Raw genomic sequence first — 25,504 nt, forward strand, 5'->3', positions numbered from 1 at the left:
ATGAGCTTTTCCTCACTCACAGGTGTCAGCATCTACTTTCAGTCTGGCTGCTTCCCTGCCCGAGGGGAAATGAGACAAGAGGACTAAGCGGAAACCAGAAAGAGTCAGTTTTTCCTTCTGAGGGGGCGCCTCACATGGAAAAGGCATCTATTAAATACACATATTTAGAAAACAGTCCTTTCACGTAGAAGAGAACCCCAGTTCAATAAACTAATATTTTCTGCACACTTATCTATATAGAGGCATTATTCAGATCCCTTTACACATCATATAACCAAGTCTCATGTTTTGGGGGAGGGCATTTGTTGTCCCCAGTTTGCAGATAAGGGACTTGATGCTCCGAAAAGTGTCTTGTCTGAAATTTCCAGTTGGTATTTGGACACCAAAGCATGTACCTTTTCACCACTTAAGCTTTTACGTAACTGCTTAGAAGTGTCCACCAAACTCAGACTTTGGGCTGTCCAGGGGCAGCAGACACTAAACTCCCCACCCCAAGAGTGCATGGAGACAACCTCTAGGGGATCAGGGAGGTAGAAAGGTGGGAGTGTGGAAGGTAGCAAGGATGGCAGCTAGTTGGGGGCGCAGGTCTTACAGCCCAGCACAGCACATGCTGGCCTCTTCTCTGCAGCCAGATTTTATCAGTCCCCAGGTGTTTTGTCACAACACACATTCAGTAATGTACCCTGATGTTTTCTAAGCACGTAAAACTTTAAAATAAACCTCCTCTTGAGGAAGACTGTGATTATAAAAGTTTACTTTTAATTATTACAAGTGTATTGTTTTCACTAATTATAAAAGCAATATATATTCCCTCTTTAAAAAAATCAGACATTACGAAACTATTTAACACAGCAACAGTTCCCTGGGACTTTACCAAGCCCAACCTGTCAGTCAACAGTGACAGTCCTTTAAACATTTTTTGTGTGTATATATTAACACATTATCTCCCTACAAAAGGGGATCATTCTAGTTTTTGTTATTTTAGTTTACTTTTCTTGACTTACTGATTTAAAGCTATATATACATGTTTTCCATTATACTCTTCTGCATCATTTGCACTCATTCAGCAATGGCATGGCTGAGAGCACAGGCTCTGAAGCCAGACTGCAGGGGGACCTTGGGGTGTGTAATTAAGATTCTGGGCCTCAGTTTGCTGTCTGGAAAATGGGCATAATAATAGTATCTACCTAGTAGGGCTGTTGTGTGGTGTGATGATATACAAAACACTGAAAACAGTAGATAACATTGAAAGATCTAAATTAAAAAATGTATTACTATAGCATTGTCTTTTATTACTTTTGTAATTTAAAAATATTTTTAAAGTATGAGTTAGAAGGAACAATTTGACTTTGTTTACTGGTCACATGTATTTTCTCTTCTGGGCTATCTATTCAGATCCCTCAACAATTTTCCTGTTGGGTTTCAAATTCATATCGCTTCTTTGCGAGAGTACTTTGCATACTAAGGAAGTTAGTATAAGAAGAATATTACACATATTTTCTCCATTTGCAAGTAATTTCATGCTAAAAAGAAGTTTCTATAGGGTGCTGGCAAAGAACATGTGTTTGGAATGATATGAGCTCAGGTTTGAATTCAGCTCTGCTACTTACTTGTTAAGGGGCCCTGGGCAAGCTCCACTAGAGTCACTAATGGAGTGGGCAGAATTTTAGGATGGTGTCTGACATCCCCACCCTTAGGGCACACACCTTGTATAATCTCCTCTCTTGAGTGGAGGCAGAACCTGAGAACAGTAATGGGATATCATCCCCATGATTAGATTACTAGTCCTTGACTTAATTTAAAAAAAATTTTAGTTAATTATTTTTTTCAATAATTTTATTTTAATTATTGTTCAAGTACAATTTTCTATCTTTTACTCCCATCCCAGCCCACCCACCCAGCCCTCCCCACCTCCCTCCCATTTCCACCCACTCCTAGTTTTTGTCCATGTGTCCTTTATACTTGTTCTTGAAAACCCTTCCCCTTTTCCCCTGAAATTCCCCTGAAATTCCCTTCCCTTTCCCCTCTGAACACTGTCAGCCTGTTCTCCATTTCAGTGTCTTTGGTTATATTTTGCTTGTTTCTTTGTTTTGTTGATTAGGTGCCTGTTAAAGGTGAGATCATATGGTATTTGTCTTTCACTGCCTGGCTTATTTTGCTTAGCATAATGCTTTCCAGTTCCATCCATGCTGTTGCAAAGGGTAGGAGTTCCTTCTTGACTTTCAGATCATCAAAACGAAGATGATCTGGGTGAGCTTAATCTAATCTGGTGAGCCCTTAAAAGGAACTGAGCTCTCCAATAACCTGAATAAGCCTGTAAGAGGCCCCTGAGCCTCAGATGAGACTCCCTGCCCCAGCCAACACCTTGATATCAGTCTTGTGAGACCCTGAGCAGAGAACACAGCCATGCCATATCCAAACTTCTGACCTACAGAACTGTGTGCTAATGAGTGGGTATTGTTTCAGGCTGCTAAATGTCTGGTAATTTGTTATGCAGCAATAGAACACTAAAGTGCTCTATCTCCTCATCTTTAAAATGAGGATGGGGCTCAAATAACATCTTCTTCCTCTTGGAATTGTTCTGGGAAGTAAGATATGCTTAAAGTGCTCAACACAGTGCCTACTCTAATGAAATGCTAGGGGTGAGTTACCTGGGATTAATAGAACTGTTACTATGCTTTCATAATTACTGATACAAAACAGGTAACAAATTATTTTTTCACAAATAGAGTAGGGAAGATCAAAACTTTAAAATTAAAGTCTAAGGGAGTAAAAGGAAATTAGAAGGGATTCTAGGTGATGAGAAGTTTACCATAGGACATTCCCTTGTTTCTAGCACTTTTATAAAGGTCTTCACATCTAACCTCCTTTGAAAAAAGATGTGTGCTTTTTTCAGGGTGTGCTTCCTTGGAGCAAATATCCCTTCTCCACCTCAAGAAAGTGGTTCTAGTGGAGCTGTCACTCACACACATTTTCTCCTTTGAAAAAAGATATGTCTTCACCCTTGTTTTAAAGAGGCAATATGCTCTAGTAGCCTGGGGACAGACGATCCTGAGTTTAGGTGCTGGCTCTGCCACTTACTACAGCTGTGATTTTAAGCAAATTAGCGGCTATGGGGCTCCGCTTCCCCATCTCTGAAATGGGAATAAATATTACTTATCATGCAGGACTGCCATAGCCTTGCCTAGAGCCAATGTTCAGTAAATGGAGGTAAATGTACAAACCGAGGCTGGCAGAGAAGAGAAAGCCGTGGCGCTTCTTCTGTACAGTAGACATGGTAAGGCCACAATAATCAATGACCTGCCCACTGGGTGTGCTTTGAGTACCAGAGATTCTGTCACTCTACTGAGCTATGAATTTCAGAGCATTTCAGTCTGGCTTTCAAGAAACATTCAGCCACACTGAGGGTTTGCCAAGTCCCTTCCAAACATAAGACCTGGGGGGCATGTGTCAGGGCAGTGTGGAGCAGGCATCGTGGAGCATGCACAGGAGTGTTGTTTGAATTCAAGGTTCTAGTCCTAGTGTCCCTACTCTGAGTGACCCTAGAAGCAGTCACCATAATTTCCTGTCTGTCCAGGAACCAACTATCTTTTGGTTACAGCACCAAATTCTTCCTTGGAGCAAATATCCCTTCTCCACCTCAAGAAAGTGGTTCTAGTGGAGCTGTCACTCACACACATGTCCACCCAGCTCCCTCAGAGGGAGCATGTGACCAAAGCCTGTCCAATCCCATTGACTGTAACTGGCCAAGATATGTGACCCAACCCAGGAGAAGGAGAGTCCTACACTGGGATTTCATATGGAAACCCTGGAAACAAAAACTTTTCTCTTTTCTTTGGGAATGTATGGTTGTTTGTGATCATCCTCTCCAAAAAGGTCCATGTGCAGTAGGTAAAGATAAGACCAATATCCCAAGAGTGACAAAGCTGAGAGGGAATATCCCTGAATACCACTGTACTGAAGCCTACCCATTCCAGTGCCCCTCAGTCAAATGAACCGACCAATTCCCCTTTCCACTTGAACTAGTTTTAACTGAGTGTCTGTCACTTGTAACTAAAAGAGCCCTGACTGATACACTAGGCCTTGTTCTCGGCATCTGAAAATTAAAAGGTTGGGGCTACAAGATTCAAAGTTCCTTCCAAAGCCCCGGAATCTAAAACTTTCTTCCCCAATAGCCTAGGCAAGAGTAAAACGAGGCAGTGGAGAAAGAGACAAGATGGGCAGAGCTCTGAAATTTGGTTGATGTTTAAAACCTTTGTTCTGACACCTAATACAATGCCTTGCACACAGTAAGTCTTGCTAAATATTTCCTAATTAATCAATAGGCAATGGCAGAAGTTGTGCTCCTGAAACTTTACATTTCTAATGTAAATTTCTAATGTAAGTTTCCTCCCTGAATCTGTCTATGTCTGTGTTCTCTCTCTCTGTCTCTCTCTCTCTTTCTCTCTCTCTCTCAGAAAACTGGAGGAGCTGTAGCAAATATTTTCACAAGGAAGAGTGGAAATTTTGAGCACAGTGCTCCCCAAACCAGATGGGTACCAGATGTGCAGTGAGCACCTGACAGAGGAGATGTCTTGGAGCAAGACACTCCCCTAGGTCCCGCCTCTCTCAGAGTCCTGTCTTCTCATTCCCTCCATTCTATTCTGGTTTGATTCATATTGTTCCCACCATAACTGCCCCAACCAAGACCACTGTCTTGGCTTCTCTCCATAAATGTATCTGCAGCACCCATGGGTCTGGTGAGAGCACCACTCCTTGCCCAGGAGGGTGGGGGAATCCTAAAGGGTGATCCAAGGTCTCTGTGTCCTAGAAGAGCATGGTAACCAAAGGACACAATCTGTATTTAATACCAATGACTACTCACGAAAGGGCTAAACTGCTGGGTAGGGAGAAGGGATGTGTCATCCAAGTGTCACCAGCCCTTCCTGAGGCCCTCTGCAGCCAAAAACCTCAGCAAAGAAAAGGAAACCACAAACGACATTCCTAATGCCTTGAGGAATAATGCAGGTTTGCAGTGAATGTTTCCAGGGAAGACAAGAAAAGGGCTACAATATCATTCACTCAAAAAGACTCTCTTTAAAATTATTTTGAATCTCTTTTCCTAAAATGTTCTCCTTAAGCCACCGACCACTCCTGTCCTCCCCTGTGCCCCGTCCCCAGCTCTCTCCTTAGCCCTCATATGTCTCCCTCTCCACTTCTCATCTAGAGCTGTGCGGTTCCTTTCTTCTTGCCCTTTCAATCCAGTTCTCACCACCTCTCCTCCCCACCCCACCCCACCCCCAAATCCACAAATGCCCAAGAATGGGTGAACTAACAATGCATGATCCTTTTTCTTTACAAGCTAAAGAGGAATGGAATTCCAAATGCTTATAATGGTTTTCTTCACCATATACATAAATATGGAAGGTTTGCTAGCACAGAGACTCTAAAACTTACTTTTACAATAAAGGAGCAAACAAAAGTGTTCACACAAAACTGGAGAACATCAAGCACAGCTCAGTTTAACAGGGCTGGGAGTCACATTTCATTATAGAAAATATCAGCTGGATAATGGCTCAAATGTCTTCATCCTGGCACTCTGAGTCTTTCTTGTTCTTCAGCTGCAATTACCATAATGATGGTTATAAAGTGTGTCCTGGCTGGGCATCAGCGTTCCCACTTGGTTGGGTTCCCCTCCATCCCCATGGCATGGAGGATTATGCTCCAAGGTGGAGAGAGACAGATTTGGCCACAGAGGCAATCTGGCAATTGACCAAGGCCCCAAACCACCTCACTCTGGTGTATCTTGAAGTCAGTTTGTCTAACTTTACCAATAAGCCTCAGAGACCAGAGGAAGTCAAAGTAAGGACAAGAAACCAGGGTAAACACCACAGCTGACCTAACCATCTAACAACTCTATTCACTCCAATAATTCTAACTACTTGGGCAAGGCTTGTGAGCTAATTAAGAACCTAAGGGCTGATACAAAGCTGAAGTCAACAATGCATTTGATTCAGTCACCTATCTGGTTGCAATTAGCCAACAAATGTTGTCAGTGCAAGAATAAGGCCAACAAAGGGTCACTTAAACCAAGTGTGTATCTAAGAGGTTACTTTTCAGCAGCAAGTTTTATAAACCTGAGTTCATAAAACATTTTTCAAGGGGAAAGAGTTGGAGGTCTCACAGCTACAGGCAGGGTAATCAATTGTCCCAGTTTGCCTGGAACTGAAGAGTTTCCCAGGACACAGGATTTTCAGTGCTAAAACCAGGACTGTCCGAGGCAAATGTGGGTTGCTGGTCACCCTAGATGTTCCCCAAGCCTTGGCTAGTGACCACGATGGAATCAGGAGGAAGGACAGGGTAGAAAGGGAAAGAAAAGAAATGCTCTAAAAAATGCCAACTTGCTAACAAGAAATCTAATTCTACATATTTCAAAACAAACTATTAATGTCAACTATTCTAAAGTGGGTACGAACTATTTTTGTCAATAAAAGGTTTACGGTCAATGACTTGACCACGCACAACAACACAGCAAAAATTCTGAGAAGCGCTGCAGCAGTAGATATTTAACTTGGTGCTCGTAGTGTGTCCCAAGTTTATTTGACCACACAAGTCTTTTTTCACTTAATGGCTATGACCATCCACCTGAACGTGCTTTGAGAAATGGGGATCTTACCCACAACACCATAAACAACTTAGGAGTTACATGACATACTCTGTAAGACATGCACATCTACTTAATAGGTCAACACATTTCTCTGTGTACTCAAGGAAAAGCATGTTGTACACTTTGCTAAAGTAGAGTCATGATCTGCATTTTTAAATAAGACACAGGGAAAATTACTGAGATCTATGTCGAATGTTAAAGATGAATTGAACCAGTGAAAATAGTGCTGAAAAGATTAAAGACTTGCACTCGAAACGCAATCTGAAGTGGATTTTGTGTCTGGTGGATGTGAGAAACTACATTTATTCATTCATTCACTAAACAAATTAAGCATGTATGTCCAAGTACTGTGCAGGAACCAGGGAAATAGTAGGGAGCAGGAGAGAGTAAGGTCTGATGCTTGGGGCTTCTAAGCCTGAATTTCAGCAAGTGCTCATTAAGAATCTTAACAATGAGAAGGAAGTTCAGAGGTCCATAGGAGGGACCTTTAGCTCACACTCAGGTGGTGGTCATGATGGCTTCCCACAGGAGGAGATGCCAAGGTTCAGACGCGGTGGCTGAGGTGGCGGGCCAGCTGCAGTGTGTGCAGGAATGCAGCGCTAGATAGCAGAGGACAGTGCTCTGGAGGGAAGACATGCAAGGGCCTGGCAGAGAAACAGAGCTCAGGGCATTCTTTATACACAGAAAGGTCTTGCTCCTGAGGTCAGAACTAATATTCATTTTAGTACACAGTGGGGCCTCCACACACCATATTACTATTATTAGTATCATTAATATGTTAAGGGAGAAAACATTGTGTCAAAAGGAGGCTAGATATGACCCTTCCTGTACCTGTAAATGTCTATGACTTTGTGATTAGGAGGATTTTGATTACCTTTAACATCTCTTTATAGCTTATAGACTTCTCCTTCTGAAAAACAAAGCTCCCCATGAAGTCATATATCTACGTCTTGACAGACTGTACATTTCTGATTTTTTTCCTTTACTGTGCACTGGTTCCCTCCATGTTCCAAGAAAACGGCCTCAATGCCCATCTCATCAACCAGACACCTCTGAGCTTTGTCAAAGATGCCTCCAGTAGCCCAAGACGTTCGGGACAAGTGAACATCAGCAGAGGCTTATTGGGCAACTTATATTTGTTAATTAAACCACAACCGCTGATGCAAATGTGATTCCCCCAAGTAGTAAGCACAGAAACTGTCTCAGTGGAACTTTGATTAGTGAAGTCAACCCCAACAGTGTCCTCTCTAGAGCTCCTAGAAGGGAAAGCACTTACCCCTCTGAAGTTCCAGGCTTTAGGAGAGGGAAACATGGCAAAGTTGTTTTGCCGCTGCCGTTTAGGCCTAAAAGAGGAGAAAAGAAAAGACAATGTGTTTGTTATTCACTGGTTAGATATTCAGAGGAAATCAGTGGCTTCAGATGCAGCTTTATCAAAAACAGAGCTACTTGGAGAGATGGACCAGGCACAAGAGCCACTGGGGTTTTCTACAGCTCTGCAATCTTGAGCAGCCAAATTCACTCCAAAATCCCTCCCAACCCCCCAGGGGGAAAGCTCTGGAATCCCTTAGAATAGTCAATCCCTTACCCTTAAAAAGTAAAATAAATTTGAAAATTCAAACTGATGCGATCAAAAAGCCAGACCAAACTGCCAATGTTGATCTTTATTCCTCACACACAAACAAGTCCCCAGTGGATGCCGTCAGGTGATGTTTAGAGCTTCGGCTCAGCCTGGAACTCTCCCCTGCTGCCCACACGCTGGGGAGTCCCAGCACCTCAGCTCCACGCAGGCTACACTCGAGCTCCAGACATTTTTTTTAGATTTTATTTATTTATTTACTTTTAGAGAGAGGAGAAGGGAGGGAGAAAGAGAGGGAAACATCCATGTGTGAGAGAAACATCGATTGGCTGCCTACTGCATGCCCTCAACTGAAGACCTGGCCCTCAACCCAGGCATGTGCCCTGACCTGGAATTGAACTGACAACCCTTTGGTTTGCAGACAATGCCCAACCCACTGAGCCACACCAGTCAGGGTGAGCTCCAGACTTTAAAAAGGACAATCAACAGGAGATGTAGCCACTGCCTAGTGAGTCAGAACTGGTTTCCTCGCCTATTAATCTCTCCACATAAATCAGCCTCCGCAGACATGATGGAGGCAGCATCAGGCTGGGTCAGTACAAGGGGCAGGTAAACCAGGGAAGGAACAATGTGGCCCGACAGCTCCAGGCACACCAGGGACACCTTATCTTTGTCTTGTGAAGTGAATCCAATTTTGTGGCTACCAACATACCTACAGGGACACCTTTTACAATCTTTATTGAATGATAATTACTCCTCCCAAACATAACACTGTCTGTTAATATGGGTTTTTGATTTTCATGCTTGTTTGTGGTACTATCTCCCTGAAGAGTATCCCTGACAAAGGTCCCCCTTGCACTTTCACTGAAGTTTTAGTCACTGCTGTCCCAAAGGGGTGCTGGTGGTGGTTTTCTACATAATAGTCACACCCTTCCATTGTTCTCTCTGCCAGTTAGCAGTGACACAAGGCAGGATGCTTACAGTGACCATTGTACAGCTTTGTAGTATGTCAGGCCTGAATAAAAATCTTGATTAGCCCTGGCCAGTATGGCTTGATGGGTTGGAGAGTAGTCCCATAAACTGAAAGGTTGCAGGTTTGATTCCCAGTCAGGGCACATGCCTGGGTTGTGGGTTCAACTTCCAGTCAGGGTGAGTATAGGAGACAACTGATCAATGTTTCTCTCACATTGATGTTTCTCTCTCTCCCTCTCCCTCCCCCACCCACCTCCCTCTCTTCTCTCTGGAATCAATGAATATATCCTCAGGTGAGGATGTTTTTAAAAAATCTTGATGGGTTCTACCATACATAAGAGACAAAATTCAAAATAATTTCTATAATAGCAGCAGCTAATGGGTATTTAGTACTTAAAACAGTGTATGTATGCTAATACTTCATGAAGTTAACCTCACGGACTTTCACACTGTAAGCTAGGGTTCATTATTGTACCCATTTAGTAGATAAGAAAACAAAGACCTAAGGATAGGTGACTGAACTATCATCACACAAGTAAAATCCTGATTCTGATCTCAGCTGTCTGATCTCAAACCCCATAGTGTTTTATTAGCTGTGTGACCCTGAGCACGAGGCTTAATCTCTTGAGCTTTCACATTCCTATGTGCAAAAAAGGAGAAATAATACCCAGCATATGGAATTAAAATGAGATGAGGGCTCTAACTCCATTTCTATCACTGCCAAGTTCTCAAGAGAGGTCAGCATGGTGCCACCCACCTCCCAAACTCTGGCTCCAAGAACAGCCTTCAACCAGACACAGAAAAGCTGGCACAACACCAAACAGATGGGAACCCCCACTTATGTGTCTTTCTCTCTGCCCCCTTCTCTGCCTCCTCCTCCTCCTCACCCACATATTCAACAGTAAAACCCCAGGCTAATTACAACTCAAGACAGAGAACACGTGGGTGGTTATTTAGATTTAATATCGTTCTCTATTAAGTAACATGTTGATCTAAGTTTTTCTGAAAAAAAAAAAATTTCTTCCTAAAAAAAAACAAACAAAAAACAAAAACAACTTAGAATTCAATACTTCTCCCTGGATTCCATTCCCTCCCCACCCTGGTTATAATTGGGCTTTGCTTAATCATTTGATGAGCTCCACTGCTTCCAAAGCAACAACATACACCAGAACACTCTGAGTAAAGGCTTAGTTCACAGAAAATGATGATCATAGTTAATTAGCCATGATTAAGTTACATGATATGCCAGGGCCTGTGCTAAGCACCTTGCCTACATAATGTAAGTCTCACAATAACAATAAGATATGTTACTATAACAGGTTATATTATAATTTTAATATATGATATACAGGTAGTATTATAATATTTAATAATATTTAATATATTATAATGTTATACATTACATTATGTTATACATTATGTTATACATTATAATACTGTATTTTATATATAACATATTATAATGACATTACATATTTTTAAAAATAATACAACTTTGTATCATAATATATTTTCATATGTTATTCTGGTATAATGGAGATATTATCATTACCCCATTTTACAGATGAGATAAACCAAGGCACAGAGAGGTTATACCACATGCTATAAGTCACACAGCTGGTAGGCCAAGTTGAAATTCATACCCAGATGTGTCTTATTCCAGATTCAGAGTGTAGTCCTCTTGAAAGAGATAAACCCTACCTAACAGGGCAGAACATGCTTCTAGAAGAATGCAGCCTGGGGCTTCCCTGTGGGAGGGCATCAGTTTGGCAGGATCTCCCACTCTGAGGCCTCTTTGGTAGAGAAAGAGCATCAGAGCAGGTCTGTCAATCTAGGGCACTCTCGGGGAACTTGGACACACCCTTTTGTGGTCAGGAAACTGCCAGGAAACCTAGGAGAGAGGGCTGACCCTAATTGTTAGCTCCCCTACCCATGCATTCCACCACCAGGGTTCCAGATCATTCACATTTAACAACCTAATCTGGCATCATAAGAGTCTCCTGATAGTTTGTTTCCTGCTTCTCCCCAGCCAAACACTACCACCCAGGTGGCTTTGAAGGATGGGCTTCAGGGAGTAAAACCCAATCTCCAGAGAAGGCTTCTTTTTGCTGCCTGTGAGGGACGCTGGCAGCATAAACTGTACCGTCTCAGGAGTCCGTCAAGGCCAGGTCCTCACATAGGAGGGCAATCAGTTCTGGGTATATTTCTCCTGTTTTAGAAGCAACTGCTTTGTACTGTCAGCAAAAGTCCCAGTGAGAAAATGGCACTTGGGTCTACAGGTTTCTCCAACACAAAGATGTGCAGAGGGGCCTCTTAACAGGGCCAAGAGGAGTTACAGATAATGTGTCCAGTCCTTGGACCCCTAATGTGAACAAGGCCTGTACTTGGTGCATACACACATGGCTAGGAAGCACAGCAAGTATCAGAAGACAATGCTGCCTGTTGATCACCCGCCTCACAGAGGGGCTGATGGGAAGCTGGGGATGGGCATGCAGAGGGAGAGACAAGTGCTGAGACAGGATGGATGGCTTCTTGCCTGGAAAGAACTTACAACTCTAGGAAAGGTTGAAAAGAAAGTTATAAATTCTCCACCTTGGGAAAGCTTAGAGTAGAAATGCCCATAGTAGGCATGAAAAGTCAGAATTCAAGGTACATTTAGGAAATTATTTCAAAGTCAGGTGTGTGCATGGCTGGACTCAGAATGAGCTCAGTAGCAGAAGGCCTCAGGGTTGGCAACAGCAGGTGTTTTCCAACCTGGGGAAAACAAATGGGATTCTTTCTCTCCGTCTTGAGAAGAGGACTAGTGCCCATTCCTGAACGGCTCTGAAGAGTAGGGTTTCACTGTGCACTGTGTGCAGCCAAGAGGCCGACGTGGGGCCCTGACACTGGCTCCCTCCCTTTCTTGCTGGGGACTTGAACCAAGCTACCTACTCTCTACTCCCTCTGAGCCTCTATTTTCTCATCTGTGAAGTGGGGATAACAATCTCTTCACAAAATAGAGGCATTAAATTAACATACTATAGAAAATCTTAAGCAAACAGCTTGGCACTTAATAGGTTCTCAAATGAGCTATTATCATTATCATCATCATCATCATCATCATCACCATCATTTTGAAGATTCCATCTTTAACCCAGTAAGGTGGAATGTTACTTATCATTATCGTTAGTAAGGCTCATGTAGGAGAGACAAGAAATATACACTGATTCTTTGTGCTAGGAATATTTATATTAGGTGACAACATGGCCACAAATTATCAACACACTGTAACTGTAAAAAAAGACTCCCACTTTGCATTCTAAGTTCCTGCTCCCTTTTTCCCCTTCCTAAAGATTACCATCTTTGCCAGCATGTTGTGTTAAATATTTTAATGTCTTAATTCTGAATCAGAGTATCTTGCAAATAAAACTTTCCTTTTCTTTCTTTTGTTCTACCTCTTTTCATCCATGAAGAAAATTATAGCATTACTAGGAACACTAAACAGCTATAGTTTTTAAGAGAAATTAGTGCTGAATGTAGTGCCACCTGGGCCAGGTACTTTTATCCTGGTTGGACCATTTAAGATAGTAGTGGTTTTCTTTCACTTAAATGTCCTTTTAGTTCCTGTTCTTAGTGTATAATTGAGGATGGACTGGCAGATGTTTAGACAGGTGAGGACCCAACTCTTTGAGGAGAAACTCACTGTAAGAGGTAGTTTGCAGAATGAAACACTCACCATTTTGGCTTCTCTCTTAAACAAGAGCACAGAGGCACCATCCAGCAACATGTTTTTGTAGCTCATGGAGCCACACTTGCCTTCATTCTACTCATGTCATGGCTGCAACTTCAACTCCCTATTTCCTGTAAATTATGTGAAAAAAGAATCACAGAACCTCAGAAGTAGTCAGCTGGTATAATCACTCGGCACTAGTCAAATCCTCTTTGCAGCAGTCCTATTGAGAAAGCACCCTAAAAGAAAGCCCTTTACTCTATTCATAGGGGCTCACACATTACTTTATTCATCAGTACTTACTGAGCACTTACTATATGCCAGGCACAGTGCCAGACACTAGAGATATAGCAGATACAGAAAGACAACCCAATTTTTAAAAAATACGAAGAAGAAAGACAAGAAGGAGGAGGAAGAGGAGACATAGTAAGTCTTACCAAAAAATGTTTAAAAGAGTGGTAGTGGGGTGTACCAAAGGAGCTCAATCGAGTTTGGAGGATCCAGTAAATCCTCCCAGATGAAAGGAGGCCTCCCTGTGACCTAACAGAGACAAAGAACTCAACCTGGTGATGAGAAAGGGAACAGCGGGCCAGGCCACAGGAAAAGCATGCTAACATGCAAGAGGTAAAACGTTGACCTTTGAAAAGATTAACAAATTGACAAAACTGGCAGAATGGATCATGTTTAAAAAGGGGTGTAGAGAACACTAACAAGCACTGTAATGGATGGGGGCACCGAACTGCAGACACAGCATCAACTACAATGACACAAGGATGCTATCAACAACTTTATGTTATTAAATTTGAAAACTTAACATGCATGAATCAAAACTTAACATGCAGCCCTGGCTGGCATAGCTCAGTGGATTGAGTGCGGGCTGCAAACCAAAGTATTGCAGGTTCGATTCCCAGTCAGGGTACATGCCTGGGTTGCAGGCCATGACCCCCAGGAAGTGCACATTGATCTTTCTCTCTCTCTCTCTCTCCCTCCCTTCCCTCTCTAAACGTAAATAAATAAAATCTTAAAAAAAAACTTAACATGCCTACAAATACATCACTTATCAAAACTGTCTCAAGGAGAACTAGAAAGCCTGAAAAGCTCTATAACTTAAAAAGAAATAAAACACCAGGCCCAGACAGGTTTACCAATGAATTTGAAAAAGCTTCCAAGAAATATGATCTTATACAAACTGTACCATAGAACAGAAAAAAGAGTCTAGAGTTAAGAAATAAAGGAAACTAGAATTTGAAAACTAGAAGTAAAAAATGACAACTTAAATATCTGTCCATAAGAAGTCACATTAAATGAAGCTATGTTCATTCTTCACAATGTAAGACCACACAGAGCTATATATTAAAGAAAACTGGCAAATTTGGGCCAAGATGGAGGCATAGGTGGTCGCACTGTACTTCCTCGAGCAACAAAAACTAAGGACAACAAGAATTTACAAACAAAAAACAATCAGAACAGAAAGAAATGAACCGAATGGAAGTCTGAATACAATATATCCAGACCAGTAAGGAGGGGCTCAGTCGGAGGCCTACAGAGAGCGATCGAGGGGTACGGGCAGGAAAAATCAGTGGCTGGTAGACGAGGGCAAGCGCAGGGTGCAGACGGCAGTTGGCGGATCCCAGAAGCGCAGGGGCAGCTGACAGACCGGTGGCAGACCCTGGGCATGGGAGGCAACGAGCAGACCCAGTGAGGCGCACAAGGCAGCTGGCTGTCTGCAGCCACACATTCGCACACAGACAAACTAAGTGAAAATGGGCAGTGACACAGACCAAGCAACCCAGGGACCCAGTGCTGGGAAACAAAGCCTAAAGGCACCAACTGAAAACACCTGTGGGAGTTGAGGCCGGGAGATTCTCTCAGCCTCACAGGAGGCTCCTTGGGGAAACTCACAGAGTCTGAGAAAGTACACAAGCCCACCCTCCCGGGAGCCAACACCAGAAGGTCCCAATCTGCTTGTGGGACGCAGCAAAGGGGACTGAAGTCCTTGAGGGAGCAGAGCAGGCGCCATTGTTCCCTCTAGGACCCCGCCCCCACATACAATGTCACAACCCAGCGACTGAGGTGCCCTGCCCTGGTGAACACATAAGGCTCCACCCCTCATATGTAACAGGCGCAACCAGACCAAAGGAAAAAAAAAAAATTAAATTTAAAAGATGGCTCAAACAGAATTAAAAGCCCCAGAGCTAGTTTTTTAAAGCAACCGAGAAATAGCTAACCTATCAGATGCACAGTTCAAAACACTGGTGATCAGGATGCTCACAGAATTGGTGGACTTTGGTCATAAATTAAATGAACAAATACAGACTACAATAAGAGAAATGAAGGAAAATGCACAGGGAACCTATAGTGATGGAAAGAAAACTGGGTTTCAAATCAATGGAGTGGACCAGAAGGAGGAAAGGAACAACCAAACAGAAAAGAATGAAGAAACAAGAATTCAAAAAAATGAGGAGAGGCTTAGGGACCTCCAAGACATCTTTAAACATTCCAACATCCGAATTATAGGGGTACCAGAAGGAGAAGAGGAAGAGCAACAAGTGGAACAGTTATTTGAACAAATAATAAAGGAGAACTTCCCCAATATGGGAAGGGAAATAGACTTACAGGAAGTCCAGGAGGCTCAGAGAGTCCCAAAGAAGTTGGACCCAAGGAGGAACACACCAAGGCACATCATCATTACATTAGCCAAGGTAAAAATGAAGAAGAGAATTCTAGACGCAGCAAGAGATAAGGGGACAGTAACCTACAAAGGAGTTCCCATCAGACTGTCAGCTGATTTCTCAAAAGAGAACTTGCAGGCAAGAAGGGGCTGGAAAGAAGTATTCCAAGTCATGAAAAGCAAGGACCTATATCCAAGATTGCTCCATCCAGCAAAGCTCTCATTTAGAATGGAAGGGGAGATAAAGTGCTTCTCAGATAAGGCTAAGTTCATCACCAATCCCTTATTACATGAAATGTTAAAGGGACTTATCTAAGCAAAAGAAGATAAAAAATATGAACAGTAAAAAAAAGACATCAAACTCACAGTTAGTAACAACCATACCTAAAACAAAAGCAAACTAAGCAAACAAATAGAACAGGAGCGGAACCACAGAAATGGAGATCACATGAAGGGTTAGCAACAGGGAAGAGGAGAGAGGGGGAGAAGATATAGAGAATAAGTAGCATGGACAATAGATAGAAAATAGATGGGGAGGGCAGGAATAGTATGGGAAATGTAGAAGCTAAAGAACTTATAACACATGGACATGAACTAAAGGGGGGAATGTGGGTAGAAGGGGGTGGGCAGGGTGGAGGAGAGTGAAGGGGGAAAATGGGACAACTGTAATAGCATAATGAATAAAATATATTAAAAAAAGAAAAAAGAAAACTGGCAACAAAAGAGGAAGAAGAATGAAAATTTAAGTTGCAGGAGATAGGCATGTTACAATACAATACGACATGATACGATACTATTTTGGAACACACAAAACAGCACTCTATTCTTTATAGCCACACACACATAGTTAAAACATGAGACTATACCAACTGCAGAAGAGTGGATCCCTCTGGGGACTGCAGGGGAAAGGGACTGGGTGGGGCACATATAAGGTTTCATCTCCTCCTGTCATGTTCTATTATTCACACAAAAATTCTGAAGCCAATAGGACAAAATGTTTGTTAACTCTATATGGTAGGTACAGAGATGAATGTTAAAATCATCAATATTTTGCTATATGGGTGCAATAGTTTATAGTTAAAACAATAAGAAACAAATGAGTAAATTATGGCACAGTCATACAATAAAATACTAAGGCATCCATGAAAAATAATGTTATACTTATATGCTCACCAGCAAATGCCTTAAAACATGGCATGTGAAATAAAAAGACAAGCTGCAAACCCACTTATGTTTATGTGCACATGTGTTCATGCAAATGCACAGAATCCACTATGTGTACACAGAGAGAGGGCCTGGACAGGGTACACGCCCAACCATTGACAGTGACTGATTACGTAGCTGAGGCGGGGGACGGCAGCGTAAATGTGGACCTAATCACTTATGGTATGTATTTTAAGATCTTTACTGTGGAAATATATTGTGCATGTAATGAAAATTATAATGATGTTTATAAAAAGACCTTGGCAGGTAGGAAAGGAGGTCGACAGACATGAGACGATGCTGGCTAGGGCAAAGCCTTAAAGGCCAGGGTTGGGGGGTTTGGCCATGGGACTCCCCTCAGGTTACAAAGTAGAAAGTCACAGGATGAGATTTGTGTTAGAAAGACCCTAGTGGCTAAACAGGGCAAAAAACAGCCAAGAGCTTCAGAGTGAAGGCAGAGACCATTTGAGAGGCAACCGCAGGTGCCCAGAGCCACAGCAGTCCCTTGCACATTCAAAATTCTGAAGGCACGGAAGTATAAGCTCCATTCAGACTTCTGTCTCCCATTCCCCACCCCTCTGCCAGCTTTCTTTTATTTTCTTTTAGAAATATATGTGAGCTACATATGTAATTTTAACATTTCTATTAGTCACATTAGAAAAGTAAAAAGAAACAGGTAGGTTTAATTTTAATAATATAGTTTATTTAAACCCAATATATCCAGATAGTGTCAGTTCAACATGTAATCAATAGTAAAAATATTAGAGATATTTTACATTTTTTAATACTAAGTCTTCAAATTCCAATGAGTAGTTTACCCTTACAGAACGTCTAACTGACACCATCCTTGTTTCAAGTGCCAAACAGTGGCACATGGCATGTGGCCATGTGTTGCATAGCAGAGTTTTAGAAAAACAATGCATGCTGTTTCAGAGCCTCAGACTTTGAAGATGTACTGCTCTAAGTCTCAGCAGGTGGTGGCCAGCCAAAATATGTAAATTTAGGCTCATATGAAAAGTGACACACTTTTCACTTTTATTAAAGATTTTATTTATTTATTCTTTCAGAAAGAGGGGAAAAGAGATGAAGAGAAACATCGATATGGGAGAGAGACATTGATCAGTCACTTCTCACATACCCCCAACAGGGCACCTGGCCGGCAACTCAGGCACGTGGTCCGACTGGTAATCGAACCAGAGACCTTTTGTTCCACAGGCCCACAGCTCAATCTGAAGAGCCATACCAGTCAGGGTGACACTTTCCATTTTTAAAAACATTTTTCCAAAATGATTTTAGTATCCATCTGAATCCAGAAATATTCAAAAGAGCAAAATGTTTCACAAAGGCTTTAGAGAGGTAGTATCTGAAAAAAACAAGGGAAATTATCTTCAGGCCACAAACATACAAATGACCTTCTTAAACAGAGAAACAAATGAGATGCTCCCCCAAATGGAGAGTATCTCAAACAAACGTCTATGATCTTTTTCTAAATAATATGAACTACTCTATTCAAACTAATTCCACAGTTAACTAAAACTAAGAGGTTGAAATGATTTTTTAAAACCAATTAAATTATTATATTTATAGTTCCCCAATTGTAAAATGCTTGTTCAGGTCATTTTCTCATGTATATATACAAAGGGGTGCTCTTTTTATTGGCATGTCAGGCTATAGCATGTAGCAAAGTGTCTAGCACATAGCGGGTAAGGACAGTAACCACATTTATAAGGTATATATTAAATTCTATCAACTTGTGAATGCATAAACAAAGTGTGCTATATGCATAAATGCAATATTACTCAGTCACACAAAGGAATGAAGCGCTGATACCTGCTACAACATGGAACAACCTGTGTGTGGAAACACACAGAAAGAAACCAGACGCAAAGGGCTACGTACTGTATTATTCCATTTATATAAAACACCCAGAAGAGGCAAATCCATAGAGACAGAAAGCAGACAAGTGGTAGCCAGAGACTGGGAGACGAGGAGGAATGAGGAATGACTGCTTAATGGGCACATGACCTCCTTTGGAGTGAAGATGAAGTTCTGGGGCCAGAGAGTGGTCACAGATGCACGATGCTGTGGATGTAAGCAATGCCACTGGATTATTGTATACTTTTAAGTGGTTCAAAGGGTAAATATTATGTTATGTGTATTTGCTGCAATTTTTTAAAGAAGTAAGGGTTATATACATGTTATTTGCTGGCAAAATAAAAGATATATATTTAATGGGAAAAATCCTCATGAAATAATAATGCAAAATAAAATGTTATTAACTGCTCCAGAATAGGGATTTCTGTAAATAAAAGTGAGGGAAGCAAGCATCTGTGCAGCCTGGGAATTGATGAAAATGGCTTCAACGTGAAGTTTTATCAGCAGTTGCAAGAAATCAGCCCTACACATTCCTGTTTCTGAGACACATATTCACGTGAATCATTCAACAATGATAAAAATTCCTTCCCACACTCTCCAGCTTTCTGCACTTCCTTCCACTCTCCAGCCCACCCCCAGGTCTCTGTGCTGAGAGAATCTGTAGCAACACCCTTTCCATCTTCTGCTTCCAAAGCAGGAGCCATTCTGCTGCGTTTCCCTTTTGCACTTGGGCTTCCTGCACAGCTTTTATCTTTAGAACAACTTTTCATGGGTACGGTCTTCCAGAAGAACTGCCAACAGTAAATGAATTTCAGTGATTCTTGAGTGGCGTCATAAAGTAGCAGTTAAAAGCACAGATACTGGAACTATCTGTGCAACACTAGACAAGGGACCCAACCTCTCTGTTCCCTACTTCCCCTATTTGTAAAATGGATGCAATAACAGGACTCCTTCATAGGGTTGTTGTGAGAACTAAATGAATTAATGTCTGTTAAGCTCTTAGTACCTGGTCCCAAGAGGCACTTTCAGAGTTAGCCCCCTTCCAGGTGACAGACTTTGGAAGGCCAGGGCCAATTCCCGGTTGTCTCTTCACTCCCTGATGTTAGGAAGAGCCTAATAAACAGCTGCACACTGAATGTACTGTGCTTGCCTTCAGTAAGTGTGTGATCAACAGTATCACAGACTAGCCTTACATACACTGATAGAATAGGAACAAAATCACACACAGTTGAGGGAAGGAGGGAGAAAGAGAGAGAGAGCAAGTTCCATAGGTGAGGCCACCTCTTAGCCACTCCTGAGCACTGGCCACGGGCACGGGCCCTGAGGCAAGCCTGGCCCAGAGCTGTGGGTCTGCACCCATCTCAGCCTCCTCTCTTCCCCAAGGCCTCTCTCAGGCTGAGCTAGATCCTAAATAGGCATTTTCTGAACAAAAGGTCCTTACATTCATGCCAGAACTGCCTTTGTCCAGAACTGCCCTGGTGAACAGCACTGTGGGGGAACACTAGTCATCAGGGCTGGTCAGGCTCCAACAGGACAGCTTCCCAAGGGCCTTTTGAGTACTTTGGATTATATGAGATTTTTACTGTACTAACCCCAACGTGGTTCCCTTGCTGTCTCCTTATCCAGGAGAAAGTACCTGCAAGATGCCAGAACTTCCCCCCATCAAATTAAAACCCCAAACACCCTGAGAGACACCACCGCACCCCTCATAACAAATATGCATGTCTATTTTCAAATTCCAAGTCCAGTTGGGCCATAGAATGCTCATTAGCATTTGCATGCATTGGGCAGCCACCATAAACCTTTCTAGAACAAAATAAGGACATGAAATGGAGCCTGAGGTGGTCAGATCACGCGCTCTGCAGTCTCCAAGACTTGAGTTCAAGCCCATGTCCACCACTGACTTTGAGCAATTCATAGAACTTCCCCAAGTCTGTTTCCAATTTGAAAATGGACATGACAAGACTTAGACTTCATAGGGTTGCTAAGAGAAGTAAATAAATAATTCCTGTAAAGTGCTTTGCATACTCTCTAGCTCACACTGAATGCTTAATAAACGTTAGCTCTAAATATTTACTGAGTGTCTACCACATGCCAGGCGGAGAGTAAAACACAGTACCTGTTTTCCCAAAGTGTACACTACACATTAGGAGGTGATAAGTTCTAGGGGGGAAAACAAAGCACAGTAGGGAAGGAGAGATATGGGAATAGCTGCTGTTTCACATGGAGTGTTCAGGGCAGACTTCTCCAAGAAAGTAATGTTTGAACAAAGACCTGAAAGAGGGGGTAGAAAGTCTCACGTGGCCAGGACAGCATATGCGAAGTTCCGGGGCACAGGTGGGGCACAGCTGGGGCACAGCATGTGCCGTATGCTAGAGCAAGTGAGTGAGTGAGCAAAGAGCAGAGAAAGTCATAGAGGGAACAGGAACCAGACGGCTAGGGCCTTCAGATTACTGCAAGGTCTTTGGATTTTAGTCTCAGTGCAGTAGGAAGCCCTGGGAAACTTGATCTGCCCAAGTTTTAAAAGGACTGTTCTCAATGCTGTGTGGAGAAAACAGCTGTAGGTGAACAAGAAGGAGTAGTAGGGGGTGAGGAAGTTCCTACAGTGGCCCAGGTAAGGGACAGCAGGGACATGGGCCGAGATGGTAGCAGTGGGGGTGGTGAGCAGTGGTGGGCTTATGTACAAATTTGAAGGTGAGATAACAGGATTTGCTGGTGGATTGGATGGGGAGGATGAAATAAAAGAAAAGTAAAGGACGCTAAGAATTTTAGCCTGAGCAATTAGGATAGTGGAGAAAACCTATGGGAGGAGCAGATTTAGGGACAAAAATCAAGAGCAGACACAGCATGTTTGAAATGTCACATTTGAATTGGTATGGACCTTCAGATGGATGTGGAGCTGGCAGCTGGATATAAGAACTGGAGATTGCATTCGACTGTTGTCAGCCTTTAGACAGAAGCAGAGTCGAACCAAGGTGAGAGAAGAACCAAGAGAGGGGTATCCCCAGAGGCCAGTGAAGCAAGTGTATCAAGGAGGAGTACTCAACTATTTCACCAAGTAGGAGATGGAGAAATACCCACTGAGTTTGGCAAAGCAGAAATCCCTGGCAACTTGACAAGAGGAAGTAAGTGGAGTTGGGGGATAAGAGCTGCAAGGTACCTAGAAGCACTGTCTGTAGAAAATACAAGTTGATAGGAATCTTAGGTATTGGTCAGTCCACTGAAGTCACTAAAATGTGAGCTCCCTGAGAGCAGGCATTTCATCTGTCTTGTTAATGTTTTACCCCCACTGTCTGGGTACCTGGCACATGGTTGATGCTCAATAAATATTTGTAAGACCTTCTTGAACTTTCTTGATATCTCCAGCCAAGAAGTGTAGGCCAATGGGAACTTCCCATCCCTAACAGGATGGTATGGAAGACAATGAGAGAAATCATACACAAATTATCCCAGGATGGAATGTTTCATTCCCCTCCCTTAAAAAAAAAATAAACCCAGAATTAATACCAGCTGGCATTTGTTCAACATGAAAAATACAGTGTTTCCCAGTTACTCCCCATGACATCCTGACCCCCGTCATCAGTGGACAGATGACTTCATGTTGCCAACACCAAACTTCAAATAGTTGAGCTAATGGTAAGCTGGACTAATTAGCAGAAATTACAGAATATTTTTGAAGGGATGTTTTATAACATAGCTATTCTGGAAATCCTATTTAAGAAAATTATTTTTTTCATATTTTCAAAGTGCTGACCTGCAAATCATGCTTTAAAAATGTTTGGGGGTTGCTTTTAAAAGCAAAGGGATCATTCTTCCTTTCCCCACCTGCATCCATATGAATTATGGCATGTTTTCAATGGGAAAAGCTTCATTACATCCTAAGGAAATCCACATCCTGCACCTCCAGGTCACAGCCCGGCAGAGAGCAGCCTCACGTCCCTCCGGAAAGGATAATTAGTTTGCTACCCTTTAATCAAGGAGCAGCAGATTGTTGTTTTTCTAAAGTTTTGCCTGGGGAGAGCCTGTTCTTTTCCAAGCGTGTGTTTTTCTAACCAGGATTCTTTGTATGTACCCTACCTTCCCCTGAGCCAACAATCAGGCGCCCCCTTGTCTGAAACGAGAAATTGAAGCTCCCCACTGCTGACACCCCCTCAACTCCATGGCTGCGGGATCAGGTCAAAGTCCTCCCAACGCATCAATACCTCTCACCTTTGACTTGTGGACTGGGAGAATCCTCAGTCTTTCTGTCATGAAGACTAAATTCTTAAGGATTCACTTTTAACGAGAGAGAGAGAGAGACCAGACACACTTCTAAGTGCTTAATAAATACTAACTCATTTAATCCTCAAAACAATTTTATGAGTAGATACTTTTATTATTGCTACTTTACAGATGAGAAAACTGAAGCTCAGAGAGGTTAAGTAGCTTGCCTAAAATCACACAGCTAGTAGGTGGCAGAGCCAGGATTCAAACCCAGGCACTCTGGCTCCAGAATACATGAGCAGAAAAACAGATATAAAACCACTGCAGAAGGAGCAACAACAAAGGAAAGGAAACGGCAACTAAAAGGCTTACAATTTTCTAGGCTCAGAGCCAGTGTTACTGGGTTGGTTTCTCCAATTGGACTTTAAAAAATAATAATAAAGATCAGAGATTAGTTTTATTTATGGGTTTCTCTACATCTACAAATAAAAATCCATGCAGATTAATTGGTATACTTTACTGTGTATATATTATACTGTAATAAAAGTATAATTTTAGTTTAAAATTTTCAATAGCTGAGTTTTCTTAATGTTTTAAGGGACTTGTATCAAATAAAAAATCCTTACAAGACATTATAAAACCACCCTAAAATGCCCTAGTCAGGCAGTTCAGTTGGCTGGAGCATCATACCACACACCGAAAGGTTACGGGTTCAATTTCTAGTCAAGGTGTGTGAGAGTGGTAACCAATCAGTGCTTCCCTCTCACACTAATGTCTGTCTGCCTGTCCGTCTCTCTCTCTCTTTCCTCTCTCTCAAATCAATTTTTAAAAAAACATATCCGCAGATGAGGATTTAAAAAAATTACCCCCATCTATCTTTCCAATTTTTGTCTTAAAAATAAATTTAAGAAAAGTTTTTGGAATTGTTCTAACAAACTATATACAAATCAGAAACACATAGGAAAGAAATCAATTCATGTTCTCCAAATCCTGGAAAGCTCTAACTCAAAAAGTATATTTACAGACACCGTACTTTCCTAGTCACTGTCTGACAGGGGCTTCGTGTGGGTTTTTTACCCCTGGGGCAGAAGAAAGTCTTCATACTTTATTCAATAACACATTGATCAGAAGCTGATAAATCAGTATGAGGGTGGCCCAGGACCTATAAAACGAAAATTGCAACCTTGAAAATGAGTCTTTAGAAATGGGCATCTCTAACAAATGTTCTGTTGATCCTAACTCACTTAAAAACACCAAAAACTCTTAAATTAGTCAGCATCGCCTAGAGCAGTTTATTGACTCTCTGATACAGGACCTACCACAGGCTCCGAGGTAATTAGAAACTCCATAAATGCTGTTTTTGGCAGTGACTGGGGCTACACATAAAAACATGTTTATTCCCAAACTGTCAGTGAAATATGGTGGTGGGGCGGGGCCACATCAGACTTGCTGCAGCAGCATGTGCAGCGCAGGAAAGGTAATGCAAAGGGCACCATTCAGACTGAGCTTATTTCATTGCTGTGACAGAGAGCAAACCACCCCTACAATCCTGGGTAAGAGAGGGTAACTTTGAGTAAGGGAATTACTACTCAGAGTAAGACATTCTGACTAAGAGATGGATAGGTTATTACTATGCCTCACAGATACCAAAGGTTAGAGCCAGAGAGCCTGATTGCAGGATGCTGGCTCTTAGCCCTGAGAATTTTTCTGGCAACACAGCCACCAAGCTGTGGAGAGAGAAATGAACCGTGTTGATCAGTTACCTGCTATTTACCAATATTTTGGTCAAACTGATCTATTTGAAGCCCAGGATAGAGCAAGCCCCCACTCTTGGGCACCGTATCTTCTGGCTCACCAGCTGGGTTCCACTGGGAACAGGGCCAGAGCTTGCTTGCATCAGCGTTGCCACAGCTGCCGTCATGGCAACCACTCCTTGTCACCCAGGCAAAAATGCTCTCCCCGCTTGGGAGCCCTGATTCAGGGATGCAGCCCCTGCAGAAACTCATCCTTTTACTTGTTCCCAACTTGTTTGGGTCTTACAAGATGGGGAAGCTACTGGGGGTCTCCAGGTCCCTAGATGCATTTGGATCAGACGCACATGAATAAGGCTGGCAGGGAGACGGGGCTCATGGAAAGGCCGTGCAAACCACAGAGTGCGTGGTTAACCTCTGCCAGGGCCTCAGTGCTGGGCAGGGCTGACTTTGAGTTCTGGCTCTGGCACTTGCTGGCTGGGGACCCTTAGCAAACTGTTTGGCCTCTGGGGACACATGTCTTAGAATAAGGACAAGGGTAATATTAGATTTTATACTTTACAGAGTTGTGAGGTGTGAATAGACCCAAGCATGTAAAGGATGTACAGAGTAAATGCTGGTTGCTATTGGTGGCCATCAATAGCTGTTGCCACCAATGCAATGGTGCTGGCAGAGAAGCAGGGACCCCCATCCTCTGGCCCACCACTGCCTTTGCAGCTCAGCATCCTGGCTTCATGACGGAAAGCACTCCTGCTGGCAGCGCAGAAGCCCTGATTTGAGGCCCACAGTTCACACAATTCACACGTGCCCAGCTGAGAGCTGGGCAACACGGCAGCTGTGGGTGGGGACCCAAACCTAGTGCCCTTCCCACCAGGTAACAGAGCTCCTTTGAAATAGT

At 42.6% G+C, this 25,504-nt stretch overlaps 1 protein-coding gene across 5 annotated transcripts in view; it reads right to left on the minus strand.

Annotated features, from left to right (window-relative positions):
- The window catches only part of ARHGEF3 (Rho guanine nucleotide exchange factor 3), a 321,899-nt gene that overhangs the window by 200,733 nt on the left and 95,662 nt on the right, over window positions 1–25,504 (minus strand). For all 5 annotated transcript variants that reach the window (XM_045832234.1, XM_045832233.1, XM_045832236.1 and 2 more), the window contains one exon: window positions 7,923–7,989. In XM_045832234.1, coding sequence (XP_045688190.1) covers window positions 7,923–7,989 — 67 coding nt within the window. The remainder of the gene's footprint in view (window positions 1–7,922; window positions 7,990–25,504) is intronic.

The sequence above is a fragment of the Phyllostomus hastatus genome, unplaced genomic scaffold (assembly GCF_019186645.2).
Source record: "Phyllostomus hastatus isolate PE091 unplaced genomic scaffold, TTU_PhHast_1.1 phas_contig_16, whole genome shotgun sequence".
Classification (NCBI taxonomy): domain Eukaryota; kingdom Metazoa; phylum Chordata; class Mammalia; order Chiroptera; family Phyllostomidae; genus Phyllostomus; species Phyllostomus hastatus.